The sequence below is a fragment of the Simochromis diagramma genome, unplaced genomic scaffold (assembly GCF_900408965.1).
Source record: "Simochromis diagramma unplaced genomic scaffold, fSimDia1.1 OVJJ01000026.1, whole genome shotgun sequence".
Lineage (NCBI taxonomy): Eukaryota > Metazoa > Chordata > Actinopteri > Cichliformes > Cichlidae > Simochromis > Simochromis diagramma.
In genome coordinates, this window is record NW_024386985.1 from 9,864,000 (window position 1) to 9,878,640 (window position 14,641).

At 39.4% G+C, this 14,641-nt stretch overlaps 2 protein-coding genes across 2 annotated transcripts; one reads left to right on the forward strand and one right to left on the reverse strand.

The window, feature by feature from the left end:
• Positions 1-122: 122 nt before the first annotated feature.
• On the forward strand, positions 123-5,146 carry si:ch211-121a2.4 (transmembrane protein 205). The gene is made up of 5 exons (XM_040040141.1): positions 123-201; positions 371-560; positions 1,402-1,524; positions 2,423-2,586; positions 2,673-5,146. The coding sequence occupies exons 3-5, from the start codon at positions 1,425-1,427 to the stop codon at positions 2,973-2,975; spliced, it is 567 nt and encodes a 188-aa protein (XP_039896075.1). The 5' UTR covers positions 123-201; positions 371-560; positions 1,402-1,424; the 3' UTR covers positions 2,976-5,146.
• A 1,931-nt stretch (positions 5,147-7,077) lies between these two features.
• On the reverse strand, positions 7,078-13,684 carry slc35d1a (solute carrier family 35 member D1a). The gene is made up of 12 exons (XM_040040139.1): positions 13,240-13,684; positions 12,896-12,929; positions 12,706-12,792; positions 11,997-12,064; positions 11,814-11,885; positions 11,627-11,695; positions 11,296-11,398; positions 10,553-10,645; positions 9,928-9,995; positions 9,627-9,705; positions 9,461-9,543; positions 7,078-8,474 (listed from the first exon to the last, which is right to left on the reverse strand). Exons 1-12 carry the CDS (start codon positions 13,347-13,349, stop codon positions 8,369-8,371), a joined length of 972 nt encoding a protein of 323 aa, XP_039896073.1. The 5' UTR covers positions 13,350-13,684; the 3' UTR covers positions 7,078-8,368.
• Positions 13,685-14,641: the final 957 nt, after the last annotated feature.

Here is a 14,641-nt window from a genome sequence, read left to right on the forward strand (position 1 = left end):
AAAGATAATACTACAAGAGGCATAAACGAGACACTTTAAACCACATCACAGATAAATGTAGCCGCAGTAAAATATCTGCCTTCAACTGCAAAGTATACAAAAGAAGACATGCAGAGGTAGATTAATGAACTCACCACAGACTTAGACAGTTGGGGGTCACCGACTGTGTCTGCAGAATATCCAATCCTACATTCCCATGTGGTCTGTAAATTTGTGGTTTGCTAATTTTGAAGATTATGCTTTAAAACTAGTGTCATGAGCTATTAAATTACATCGTTTTACTTCTAGAGGGACACGAGGAGTGGGCTACTTTCCAAAGTCATCCTAGTTACCACAATTTATTTTTTAATTTATTTTTTTCTTACTGCAGAGTGTATGGAAACTTTTACCCGTTGAGGGGGAACGAGTATCTGCTGTTAAGACTACACGAGAAGTTTTTCCAGGGGACATCTTCGCGGGTCCGCCCTTTCTACAGACAGCGATAGTAGCTGCCAGCCGGTTTGGTAAGTTTACTATAAAGTCAACTGCAGCAAGGCGCCCGCAGTCTTTTGCCAGCACAGGTAGGTTCTTCACATTGTTTATAGCATTAAGTCTTCTTTCTTTTATCATTATAAAGCTCTCAGTTAGCTATTCAGTAAACGTTTTATAAAGTGAGTCACACAGTTAACCTTAGCTACCTGTTAGCTGTCAGTCAGTGTAGTTTTGTTACTACAGCTACCCAGCAATTTTCGTTAGCCGTGACTTATTATTGTAAAGGTGACTTTGACGATTTGTAGAAGCCACACGACTCGTTAAAACTTAAAGCTATCGAACCACCTTCGAGTGAAAAATTATCACAGCACTTCTGAGTTGTAGCTGAAGTTCCGTGTGTAGTTTTATGTGCAACAGAGGTGTTCCAGATTAACTGAATATTTTCATGCCCAACACATTAGACACCGCCTCTGCAGCTCCTTAAAATAAACTACGTATTAAATAAGATGTATCTGTTGTCGGTTTACTGTATTTAGTACGATTTTCGTAATTTTATTAATTTTGAAAATATATTAGTTTCCGCAACCTAACAGGAAAGTTTCTAAAATCGTTTAAGGTGCTCTGATTTCATCAGTGACGGAAGCAAAAGCCTACTTTATTGCATGTATTGTTATTTGGAAAGATCGATAAGCTTTGTTTGTAAAGCTGTGTCAAAAGTTTATTGCTACTGTGGAAGATTTGCCACAGTAGCAAATAATTTGCTGATAATTCGGCATTTAAAGCCAAAATTTGTAGCTAATGGCACTTTGATTTTGCATGTTTGCAGCTGAGTACTCCTGCTAGTCCTCCATTCAGGGGGGAAAAAAAGAGGAAAACCCCAGGTGGTGGGAGATAAAAAGCATTACCTGTTTTGCACACTTGATCCTAGAGGAGAGGGAGGCCGTGGAGAAAGCATGCCCACTGACCAAGAGCCCACCTTCACTGTGAAGCTACTGCAGCTGATTCTGATCTCCACTTATTGGGGGATGCAGATTTGGGTCACGTTCGTTTCAGGTGGGTATAAACATGCACACAAATACAGGATAAGAGAATGATAGGAAGTACAAGTGGTCAATAAAGAGATACCTGTTTAGTTTATAATCATTACTGAAGCACAGTTTTTTTTCTAGTGAAAACTGGAGAAAAAACCCTGGTATCAGTGTAGTCTCAGCCATCCTGAATGTGACACAACTGGATCAGAGTGTGTGTTCAGTATGTCCGGGGGCAGGGGGGGGTTGTAACAGTTCTGCAAAACCCCAATTCATGTCATACTTCGGTTTTTAGGTTTTGGTTCTTACAGGCCCATCACTTGGCCATGACTAAAAGAAATTAGTGCCACTATTCTGACACATTTGAATTTCACTTGGTAACTTTACAGTCTCTAAACATGATTGCTTTCACCAGATTACCCATTAACACCACCACATGCATATCATGGGACAGAAAGATGAGGACAAAACGATACCGTGGATGTTTGTGACACACTTTTAGTTTCAGAATCATCAAGCATACAATGCTTTTAAAGTGCAATGCATTGGTTGCACCTGGCTTTTTGTAGCTTGCAAAGTTTACACATATTGAATTTGTTATTATAAGGTGTGTGCATTCCTTGCTTGTGGAGGAATGCCCTTCACAAACTTGTGACCTGACCTTCCTGTTAGCTTTAACGCTGCAGTATGTTTCTTTTCATCTTGATTCTTTGGTATAACTGTGGTCATATTATGTCAGTGCCACTAAAAACTCTGCATGTAAATGTATTCCTGTATCTATATTATATAATTATAATTTTGAGATGAAACTTGATTTCAGACTTTGTTGTTACTGCTGTGAGATAATAAAAAACTTTTTTTTTTTTTTTAAATAAAATAGTATTGATTTTGCCTGTGGAGTTAATGTCCTCGATTCTGCTCAGGTTTTGTGATGAACAACCACCTGAACAGACACACGTATGGCTTTATTCAGAGTCGTCTGGTCCCGTTCTATCTCCACCTCGGTTCAGCCTGTGCTTTCTTTAACCTCACTATCTATGCTGTGTATCACCCAAGTGACATGTTGGATGACAGAGAAGCCTTTCAGGTATGTTTTGTTTTATCATATTATTACATTGCATGACACTCATTTTGAAACATTTCCTAAATCTTTTTCTCTGCTTTTGCCACCAGATCTTCATCTTCTTTGTGTCCGTGACGGTTTCGGCCGTCAATGCTCAGTGGTTTGGCCAAATGACATCAGAGATTATGGCTGACATGCATCTTATTGAGCAGGCATGCGGACTGGGTCAGGATATCGGGCTGTCATCCAACCGTGAAGCTTACGCTAAACTATGTGAGACAGATGTCAAATACAGACACCTCAGCAGCCGCCTTTGGCTCTACAGACTGCTGTCCTCTCTGTGCAACCTCTGCTGCATTGGCTGTAACTTCTACAGCCTGTGTTACATGGCCGAGAACCTTGTTGCACTATAAAGCTGACACATCAGGACTGTTGGAACCTTTAAATCAGTCCCTTACAAATCGACAAACACTTCATTTTTTAATTGAACCTATAACTTATATATTTAATTCATATTGTCTTCCTCTGTAAAGTGTGCAATGAAATGTCAGGTAAGCCTAGTTGCCCCTCCTAGCGCCTTTGGGAGTAATGAAAGGACACTGCCTTGTTTCTCTCATAAGGCTTGTGGAGAGGTGAGTCAGTGAGTGCAGTGTGGAATGCCTCAACTTTCACCTAGTTTGAGTTCACGGTGTCGGCTGCCTGGAGATTTCCTTTCACTACAACAGTTGCCTTAATAGTAACATCGAGCCAGTGGATTTTTTTTTAAGCTTTGTTGTAGCAATACAGAAGAGGCCACATCAGAAAACAACCCAATCCACTTGATATTTTTATAAGTATGCAACAAAAGGGCCCCTTTAGTTAGGGAAACTGCTCCAATTCTGCTCACTCCCACTCTTTCTGGTTGGGTGGAGTTTTTATCCCATACTCAGGGTAGTGTCACAGGTTTGTTTAGCTTCCCTTTCATTGCTTTAAGATTGTGTGGGTGTGCGTGTGTGCTTCATGCTTCAGAGTGCAAGGTTGTACTATCTTTAGTTCTCCTAGCTCCTGTTGAGATGAAAAAACACTTTTACTGTGGTATGCATTCGGCACTGCTTTTAGCTGTGCTGTGCATTAGTTAAACTGTAAACAGCTCGTTTGTATTTATTGAGGCGAGGGAGGAAGACTATTCTGCCGTACAGCAGGTCAGTCTAGTTGTGAGAGTCGTCTAACGGGTAGACCCTTGATCTCCTGCTGAGATAATTGTTCTGTTGATCAGTGTAAATCAGTGGTGACAAATGGCATTAAATAACTATTTTTGTTTAACAGCTTTGATGGTTGTAGTGATCTGCTGTCTAGTGATGCATTAATCCAGAAAATAGTGTGGGGACATGTTTTTTGATGTGGTCGAAAGTATTGAAATTTGCTGAGTTGATGTGGGTCTACTTAGGCTAAATGTCTGTAATAGTAATAATAATAGTGCCTCCAGAATGTCACAATGAAACTGAAAGACGTACATTAATACATGTGCAGTAACGTTTCCATTACCTCTTGAATTTCCCTTGGCCGATAAACATCCTACAAGGTGTTGCATCCTACATTACTTGATATCATGTGTTCAGTGTGAAAGGCACCGGTACTGGCACTTACCACAGGTGATGCTGGTTGAGCAGACACTCATTTGACCCCTTTTCTTCTATCCGATATGGCAGGAGACTTGCTAGTACACACGGCACACACTACTATGGTTCTAGTACATCTAGACTTGTAGCTCAGGCAGGTGTGTATTAATTTGCCAGCAAGGGTTCTGCCTACTTGTGGTTATAATCAGCAGCTCTAACACTTTACATAATTATTACATCATAATACATTCAGACTTTCTCTTTGGATCAAATGGGGAAGTGATGCATAGCATCGAGCATAAGAACACCCATTGTGACCTTCCGGGAGCCCCGTAAGCAAATGTCTGAAGACCTGAATGAATCTCTGCATTTGATGTTTTCACTTAATATCCAAGCATGGCCTCTGTAAAAATTTGAACCTTGCATTTTGTCTAAAAGGAGAATATTATTTTGTATATAATGGTGAAGATTTAAAGTATTGTTTGGTCTGTATCTTGAATTCCTTGTGCTTTATTTTATAAGACCTCAGTTTGTTGTACATTAGGGTGTTTATGCACTCTCTTTATGGGGAAAATTATGTAGGCTTGAAGTGAAATCAAATTATATTTAAGTTGTGTTTTTCCACTACAGTTCTATCAGGCTGTTTTAGTCATAGTTTGAATATCTCTGAAGTCTTTGTTTCACACTCTGAACACTGAGGATCTGTGCTCATTTCTTTTAAGCTGTGTCTTTGCACATTGAAATGTTAAATCCCTTCCTGCCAGTGACGGTCGCTCCTTTTTGTACCTGCCTGGTTGAAATGCATCAATGTGTTTCGTCTTTCTTCTGTTTGTAGCACATGTCTATGTAAAACTGCCGTTAACACCAGCACTTCCATAATTGAGAACTTGCAGCATAGTGTGGATGTTAAAACTGCTGTTTTGTTCAGACTGGACTGACGAAGGTGCCTTTTTATGTGCCCATTTGTGGGACTTTTAAAAAAAAAACAAAGCAATGCAACATTTGATAGCTGCACATGTAAGACAGGACACTGCTGTCTGTAAGTTCAGCCGATTTTTAATGTGTATATTGTATATCAATTTAAATGTGGTATGAGTATTTAGTTTAGGTTACCTTTTACATTCATTTGTGGATATTTATGACAGTTTAAGTTTGAGGTAATGGGTTTAGTTGTACTCATTTAAGTTATGACCAGCAAGGTCAGAGAAGGTCATGAGTTGTTAATGGTAGTGGGTTTGTATCCATGATGTTTCAGCATGTGACTTTTTGTATTCAAATTATTTTCTATAAATTTCATGCCTCAACCAAAGCTTGCTGGTTTTTTCTTTTACCTATCTTTTATCCCTCCAAAGTTGTACACTAATATGTTGCGCACAATGTAAGATGTTTTCCATTCAACTCACTTTTATTTTATTTATATAGGAGTAGCTTCAAGAGGGGAAAAAAAAAAAAAAAAACTCTTAACAGGAAGAAACCTCAGACAGAACCAGACTCGGGTAGTTGCAACCAACTGGTGCAACTGGCTGGGGGGGAGGCTAAAAACCAACTGGAGAGAGCAGAGCCTCAGCCTATGACTGAGGGAGGTTTCAGTGTCACCTGATCCAGCCTCAACTATGAATTGAATATTGGAGAAATATGCTCTCTTCTAGGCTCTTTGGGTTGATTAAGATGTTCTTTGTGCTGGAAATACATTTGATTTTAGGTAAGGGAGGTCCTTTAGCAGATTCCACATTCAGCAGCACACAAGGCCCTCTTGTTAGCTGTGGTGATCTTGTGTGGTACTGCCCATCAGACTTCTTGTAGTTTGCCAATGTAACAGTGAATATACTTATTAAAAAGTAATTCATAACAGCTCAGCTGCTGTGTTAGATCGTTTTTCTCCTCTTGGCCTTTTATATCCGTGAGAGAATATATCCTTAATGCCTGCTTCTGTGCTTCATGCACCAGATTGAAGTATGACTGAAACGACTTTGAAATTACTGACTCTGGGAGTCTTTGCATATTTGGATTGAGCAGCACTGGTTTACAGACTTGTACCAACCACATGCTTCCATACTGTCTGGTCATTAAGAGGAGTTAATAGTGGGATTTGTGAGGGCTTTGATGGTAACTGAAAAACAAAATCTTGCTTTCTACAGCATTTGCTGCCTCCTAGTGGTGGCAAATTAGAAAATAATTAAGGTAGAAGCCCTTTTGTTAAGCTTAGTGCGTACTAAACTCTCTACATTTATGCCTTTAAAATGCTAAATTGTTCCTGAGAAAACAATGTGTTTTAGAGTAGATCTCAGCACATTATCTAGTATAAAGCTTTAAAAGTGGGCCAACAGCATTTTAAAGGTGTTGCAGGAGGGGGCGCCATCATGCTACTGTAGTTTGTGAAGAGCTGGAAACGTAATATTTAAACAGTCATAGAGCCGCGCTGAATTTACTTGGAGTGAGCATCAACGTTTTTAAACTTGTTTTTGATCGTTTCTGTGAAACTAGAAAATGTTTTTACTTTAGAAACACAAAATCTGGCTAAACAGGGAATGCTAATGATGCAGATGTTAAAAAACATCAGTTTGGCTAACATTTTTTATGGTGTGCCATAAAAAGGCACACAGCTAAGAGTCTCTGGTTGGAGCTGAACTAGAGAAGCTGGACTTAGCCTTGGAGGATATCTTATCAACCTGTGAGGTAAACTGGCAGATATTTAGTCTTTTCATCCTGCATTGCTGTAATCAATGTGGCACTTTTCCCACCACGGAGTAACAAAGTCTGAAAGTACAAAAACTGTAAAGTAACTCATCATAACTTTGAACATTTACTCAGCATAAATGCTATCTTACCACGCAATCCTACAAAACACTCAAGTGTGTACTCTGAACATTCTGTTAGATGCTGGAATGACATTACAGCAATGCAAACAACCACTGCATTAAGTCAAGAGTTTTTAATGTAAAAAATACATTGCGTTCCAGCTACAAGATCCATGGGTACTGTGTTTGAGATGTGATCAGCATCAACAATTCACTAACCACTCCACCTACAAATTAATAAGTCTAAAAAAAAAGTAATAAATATAAACTGATGATATTTATGTTTTGTTTTGTTTTTTTAAAAGCAGACACTTGTACCTGATAATTGAAAAAAGGAGGGAAAAAAAAAAGTTCCTCTCATAGTACTTAAAAAAAAAAAAAACAACAACAACCCTGAATCAAATTTCAGGAACATACATTAATCTCAATGACTGTAACAGGAGGCGTGGCTGTTAGTCACTCTTCTGCAGATGCTACCTCAGTTAAAAGTGCGATCACATTTTGTCAAAAAACACAAACAAATGATCCCCTTGTACAAATAACAAACCATATATACTGTTTGTTAATTCTGCATAGAGAGAACCAGTTACAGCTTTAAGAGTCCACAACAAACTTTCTCTAATACTGAAGGAGCAAAATGTAAACTGTCATCTCAAATTATCACCCCAAAAAAGAAGGCGATACTATTTAAAGCCACAATCCTTGATGAGAACTGACGGCCTGCTGCCCATCCGCTTTGGTTGTTTTGAAGGATGAGGTCCGGTCAGTGTCGTTACGTGTGTCTTTAACAAGCGTGTGACAGTGTTTGCGCAAAAAATAAAATAAAGTATGGAGACAAAGAGTTAAACGGAAAATGACAGTGTCAGTGCATCTCACTGTGCTCAGAAAGGCATCTATAGTTACATTCCTTGTAAACAGCAAAACTGAAAGGCAAGAACAAGGATTGTGCCTTTTTAAATAACTTCCTTAATATTCCCATTGACTCATAAGTACACACCAATGTGTAAAACCAGCTGATCGCGCCTGTGTTCCATAATCTCAACATTTAACTTTAAATGTTCTGTCTAAATATCAAATGTTTGTATAAATATTTTTCACCTAATGTTCCCTTATTCTCAAAGCTCACAAGAACAGTATCAAAATACAACATAAAAAAACAACAACAAAGAAGTTTATCTAAAAATCAACCTACAAACACTTGGGAGGGTTTCGTCACCATGGTAGCAGCAGAGAGGCATGGCAATGGTACTGCTCCATTTCCACAAAAACACACTGCGGAAGTGTCTGGAACACTGTTCCCACCAATCCCATGCCTTTACTGCCAAAATGCTCCATAAATTACACTTTTACTAAAAAATAGAGTTTTTTTGTTCATCAGCATAAGAATAAAAAAAAACAATCCAGTGTCTGTCATACAACCACCTTGCCCTTGATATCCAGCTTGGTGTTTTCATTTGCTTTGCTGGACTGTTCCTCTGTAAGAGTGATGTACGAGTACACCAGGCTGCCAGCAATACTGCAACAAAATTGAGAGAGGTGACATGAAAATGTTGTATCAAAACAACATGCTACAGCACATCAAAGTTGTAGAACTAGAAATAAGATCCAGCTGACACATCTGAATTCCCGCAGGGCTGGAATACAATATTATCTGTGTCAACAGAAACTTTTTATTTTCCCACCAGAAGAACAGATGCTGAGAACAGTTTGTATTTAAACTGAGAAACAAGAATTATCATGCTAGTGCTCATCATGCTATATTTAATCAGACTGTTTCATTTCTGATTCTGTATCAGATTTTTCATACTTCAACAGAAGTAACATTTTGTGCACCACTGCCCAATCTGCATAAAACTGAACCCCTACAGCCCCTCCTGTAGGTGGTGGGATCACAGGAGGGCAGACTTGTAACTACTTCAGGCTAAGTCTGTTCAGGCCCCTGTGGGCCATTCCCAGTTCTATGGTGGGACCCTGGAAACCAAGTCCCAGGCAGGATAAGCTGGTCCATTGATCTTTTGGCTCATATTGGTTTTGAACCACTCCAAGTTTCCTTTAGGAGACCCAACCAGGGGAAGATTGCCATTCACAACATAGTTTCTGGGATATTTGGAAAACACAAACCCCTCTGCCACATTAAGGTGGCAATTCACAGAGGGGCAGTGGTCCAATCCTCAGTTTCTAGGACTAGCTAGCAATACATGGACTGTAACTTCTCTGGTGAAGCTTGTGGTGTATGGGGTTGAGATACTGATTACATATAGTTGGGATCTGTAACCAGTTTCTTATAGAAGAGCTGGACTTTGTTCCACTTTGGAAGTGTCCCAGATCAGATAGTGAGCAGGGGTGGATATACTTGCATTCTACTACTACCAGAAAATATGCTCCAACTACACGGGTCCTGAGTTCTCACTCCCCTAGGGGAAGGTCTATGCCAGGGTATCAGAGAGGAGGGGGTGACATTATTTAACCCTCAGATTCAGGAGAAACATGAGATCTGTTTACCTTATGTTCAAACCTAAGAAGTTAGTCCATGAGAAAATGTAGTCTCCACTGAGTACCATTCCAATGTATGTCACCAGGACATTCTGTAAAAATGGAGAAAACATTAACAAACCTGAGCATTTTGCATTGTTTTGTATTCAACAGTTCCCTCAAGCACGCAGCTCACCTTAATACAACCCACGATAGTAGTTGTTAATGCTGAGTTGTACTGTGTACACAGCACAGTAGAATACATCAGAATAAACCTGGGAAAAATAAATAAGTAATCATGTTGTAAATCACTCAACGTTTATTGGAGCCTGAAATTGGATTTCAAAATGTTAATGCAACATTGTAGACAAGCTGTAAGACAGAACTGAGACTGCAATACCGATCTAAGAGCAAATCACAGAAATTTGCCATCATCCAGATGTTGCACTGATAGTGAATTCACGCATGCCACATTTAATCTCAAGCCTGTAACTTACCCCATGACACACGACAGGGTGAACTGGGTGAGGAACAATGCATCCGACCAGCCCTCATATTCCACTGCCTGAAAGGAGAAGCAGAGTATGGGAAACACAAACGGACAACTAACAAATACATTAAACATTATATTTGTTTCAACATTAAAAGCAAAGAAAAAAACACGTTTGATTAGTAAAGTAAAATATTACATTAGTGGTTTTTGATGTGTAATGTTACGCATTCACTTAAAGAAAGTGAGCAGCCTAAAAACTGAGGCGTTTTAGTTTATATCCATGGTGGTTGCTCAGTCAAGGGAAGTACTTGATGCTGCTGTAATAACTCTGCTAGGTGCATAATAGCATCTTTGTGCCTTTCTGGCTGCTGGGCCCCAGCTGGGCAACCCAGAATGTCTGCCAACACTGACCAAATGAAAAGACAGCTCATATTTACGGCACACACCCATGCTTAGACATATGTTCGCTCACTTAAATGCAGAATTAAACCAAGCAATAACTGGTCGGTACTGAAATCATAACAGCTCTGGTAAAAAAAAAAAAAAAAAAAAAAAAAAAAAAAAAGCATTAATTTAACAAATATAGTGTTAAAGTAGTAGAAGTAGAATAATAAATGCTAACTCCTCACCTTCTGCATATCTCCAGTCACATGAGCCAACAGCAGAGTGGGAATTATCATAAATAATGCATTGTAGTACAATAATCCATATTTCCCCAACTCCTGAAAAAATGAAAAGGGTAGAGAAGCAGGTGGGGAGGGAGCAACAGGAAAACACAAGTAATATGCAGAGCCAGAACAGAGTGCTATTCACAAGCCTTTCAGTGCATTCCTCACTAAGTAGCATACAGATGTCATGCATGGCACCACCTAAGACTTCTTGTGTATGCTCTGTTTCACATGGCTTCATCGGCTTCACCCCCTCACTCATACACACTCCTCTCGTAGTTGGAGCTCAGTCCTAGGAGATGGTGCTCCATAGGCGTCATACACTAAATCTGGATCGGCCCTTGCAGAAACGTGAGAACTGAGTAGTTCAGTTTGCCCTTGTGACATTAAATATGACTTGAACGAGCTTAAACAAGACATTTCGGAGTCAGTCCAAACAGATCTGACGACTAATCTAAAAAAAATGTTTAGTTAAGCACAATGATATTTTACCAAAACAATGAATCACAAATATTTTCTCTTAATCTAATCAAATTAGTGGGAGTAAAAAGAAGTGACTCAATGTATTTCCACACGCCAAGTTCTTTTGAGCAAGATACTGAAGGACAGTTCGAGTTCTCTACATTCACACGTAATCAGCTCAATGCCAAATACAGCTCCCACCCAACAATGGTCACTATTCATCAGATGCTGCCATCACATACCTTTGCGTCTAATTTTTGCTTTACATAGGCTCCGTTGGCTGCAGTCAGGATGTCGTTCAGGAGAATGAACATGTAGCCTTGCAGGTCAAATGATAAGTCAGCACTAGGATCAGAAAGAAGAAAAAGCAATCGAAAGTGTCAAGAAAATAAATAATGTGTTCAGTTGGCTAACATTTAAGCTGTAGTTAAGCTGCATTTAGGCAGGGCTCCTTTACAACTTCCTTGAAGATAATGGCAACTAAACTTGGACCTATATCCCGACAAAGCACCTCTTTGTAGTGAAGGTAAATCTTGGTTAACAGCCAGCACACCTGGATTTAGTAGAACTTACCTCGCGGCTATAAATGCCCCAAGGATCATTGTAAACACTGTCAGCTGAACTGGTCTGGAGAATTTCTTCCTGCCACAAATTAAATACAGTAAAGAAATTCAATATGACCACTTAGAACTGGAACCGAACAAAAAAAGGACCAGTAAATGGCGAAGAAAAGTAGGTTATCTGTTGTGTGGGATCTTACTTGAGCAGAAATCCCTCGGCCAGCATAGTGAATAAGATCGAGAACCTCCTGAGGACTGTAAACATGGGCAGACTGGTGCACCAGGGCGTAAACGGTGACAGAAAATCCATTAAACGAAAAACATCAACATTAATAGCCAAATAGTTTTTAACTGTGTGAATTTTTACAAAATGTGGAGCTTACTTTAGCCTTTTGGTTCCAAATAAGCCAGTGATTTGATTTCCCACATACAGGAGAGGTAGAGGAAATGTCTAGGGAAAAAAAAGGATAGGGAGGTTTTGTTAAGTAGGAACAGCTCCAGCATGGTTAAATGAATTATCTGATGGACAGGCAGCGATCACCATAAACCTGACCTATTCCAGTTTCTGGGGGGGGGGGGGGGGGGGGGGCAATGCCATTTTTCAAAGGGTGAAGAAAAAAATAAAGGCTAATATATCTAATGCATATAGAGTATGCTAGTTTTCAGCAATATATTTCAAAATCTAGTTAGACACAGCTTGACTTAATGCATAAATGCTTTGAGGTTACAAGCCACTTACTCTATGTGTACAGTGCTTAATGTGTCACACAATTTGGGGTTCAATATTTAGCCCAAAAACATTTATACCTTTCCAATTAAAAGATAATAACTCTGTATACTTTCTAAACCACAGTCACTTCAGGTACTGCAGACACTGCTAAACTATTTCTAATGAATCTGTTTTCTTTTTTTTAATATATGTCAATACTGATATGCTATTAATGGGAAAATAGTTGCTTATATTGGCCAAATTATACATGTTAGGCCTCTGCATTTGATATTTGGACTGTTTATTAAGAGATGAACAGACTGCATATGGACCTCTGGAAACTAGTAATAAATGACTGGTACTCTTCATTTAGAATATCTCACCTTGCGAGGTATGGTCTCATCGCAGTCTGGGAAGCTGATCACCCTTGCAGCCTTGCCCACCCACAGCACAATCACCGTGGCTAACATCTGCACAGAGATTCATGAAGAAATCAGTGTCGATACCTGCCTGGTTTTAAGGTGTGGTGTCAGCTTGGTTAACGTAAAAGAAGAAGTTACACGTATCACGTACTTGTCCTATTCCGACACATATCGACGACGGGAACCTGAAAAAGTAGAGATGAAACTCCAGTAAATTTTAATGCTTTAGAAGTTCAGCACACTGTAGTTAGTAAGCTAACCTCGTACTTAACACTGAAGGGTTAAAATGTTGCCCAACACAGGCAACAAAAAGAGAGGCTTCCTGCAGTGTGAACCACAAGACTACCATCACTGGATAAAAGTTGCCGTTAGGCTAATCAGCACCGTGGTGTTGCCTGCTCTGCTCAGCCTGCACAACTTCCACAAGCTAGGTTAGCTAGCATGGAAACAGCTTATCGACCGTAACCGTTACAGGCGTTACCGCTATGCCGTTACCTGTAGTTAGTGAGGACACTCTTGTTCACCACGACGATCAGGAACGAGCTGAGACCGTAAAACCCGGCGGCAAACAGCTTCACGACCAGCGTCGGAGGTTTGTCCGCCATCCCCGACAAGTTCTCATTCCTCTCTGAGAGTCGGCTCTTCCCCTGCCCATCACTTCTTCACTGTAGGCTCACCCACCTACACACACACACACGTTTCACAACTTCCGCCCCAAGTCTGAGCATCACATTACGCGCAACAAATTTAACCACGAAATTTAACCATGAAATGAACGAGTTTTTTTTTTGTTTGTTTGTTTGTTTGTTTGTACAAAGCTAGCACTGCGAATGAAATCACCAGCCAGGCTTAGCTTATTTTTTGCATTCTACTTTCTTTTGACATGGAGCATTAAACTTAAAGCAAGAATTGGACGGATATTTGATCTTTCCTGCAGCTTTATTATCCCCCCAGCTTTCCCAAACACATCTGATTTACAGGCAGGTCGGCACTTCCCGGTTTTTAACGTGACATGTGATGCGATTAGTCCAATCACAAATTAGAAGTTTTTTTTTTTTTGTTCTTTATTACATGTAATTGGGGGTTAGGCGAGATAAGTTATTTATTCACCACATTTCAAACACCACAGCTAGTCAAGATAAATTCAAAATCCAAGATAAAAGATAATAACGGCAATAACAATAAAAACAACAAAAATTAAAACAAGGGCGATGGCATAGCTACACTGTTAGTTAAAAGCAACCGTGAATCTAAAGCTGTGCTCTTTACAAAGTAGCTAGGGTTGGAGACGATGTGACCGCAATGGGTAGCTGGTTCCAAAATGCCCAAATGCAATAGATATTTATTGAAAATGTTTATGGTGGCAACTACAAAGGCTATAACTAGGCATTGCCTCCTACAGGGCAATGGGTTGTTTGGAAGAATTATAATAAAAATACATTAAAAAAAAACAGAAATATACATATGTGAACTGCTAGGTAACCAGATCTTGCAGACCTTAGAGATCTACTAGGTTTGTATACATTAAACACTATAGATTTATATTTAGGGCCAAAATCATTCAAAGATGTATAAACAATCTGTAATATTTTAAATTCAATTCTGTATTTTACTGGAAGCCAATGCAGGGAGACGACAATTGGAGTGATATGGGAGGCCAAGGAAAAGATCATTGCAACAGTCTACAGAAAAACAGGCATGAATGAGCTTCTCCAGATAAAAATATCTCAGTTTAGCCAAATTACTAAGATCCCAAAAGGCTGATTTAGTTACAGCACAAATATAGTCAGTGAAACTAAAGCCCTCTTTTATTGTTGCACCAAGATTTTTCACACAAGTTTTAGATTTGTGGTTTTACATATACAGATATAAAGTTATAAGTAACCCATGCAATTAA

What these genes read in the sequence shown, in the direction of transcription:
- si:ch211-121a2.4 (XM_040040141.1), top strand. Translation starts at nt 1,425, where the DNA reads ATGCCCACTGACCAAGAGCCCACCTTCACTGTGAAGCTACTGCAGCTG. An exon ending in TTGGGTCACGTTCGTTTCAG is followed by an intron (nt 1,525 to 2,422) that starts GTGGGTATAAAC and finishes GATTCTGCTCAG; the next exon opens with GTTTTGTGATGAACAACCAC. An exon ending in ATGACAGAGAAGCCTTTCAG is followed by an intron (nt 2,587 to 2,672) that starts GTATGTTTTGTT and finishes TTTTGCCACCAG; the next exon opens with ATCTTCATCTTCTTTGTGTC.
- slc35d1a (XM_040040139.1), bottom strand. Translation starts at nt 13,349, where the DNA reads ATGGCGGACAAACCTCCGACGCTGGTCGTGAAGCTGTTTGCCGCCGGG. An exon ending in ATGAGACCATACCTCGCAAG is followed by an intron (nt 12,065 to 12,705) that starts GTGAGATATTCT and finishes TTTTTTCCCTAG; the next exon opens with ACATTTCCTCTACCTCTCCT. An exon ending in GCCGAGGGATTTCTGCTCAA is followed by an intron (nt 11,696 to 11,813) that starts GTAAGATCCCAC and finishes AATTTGTGGCAG; the next exon opens with GAAGAAATTCTCCAGACCAG.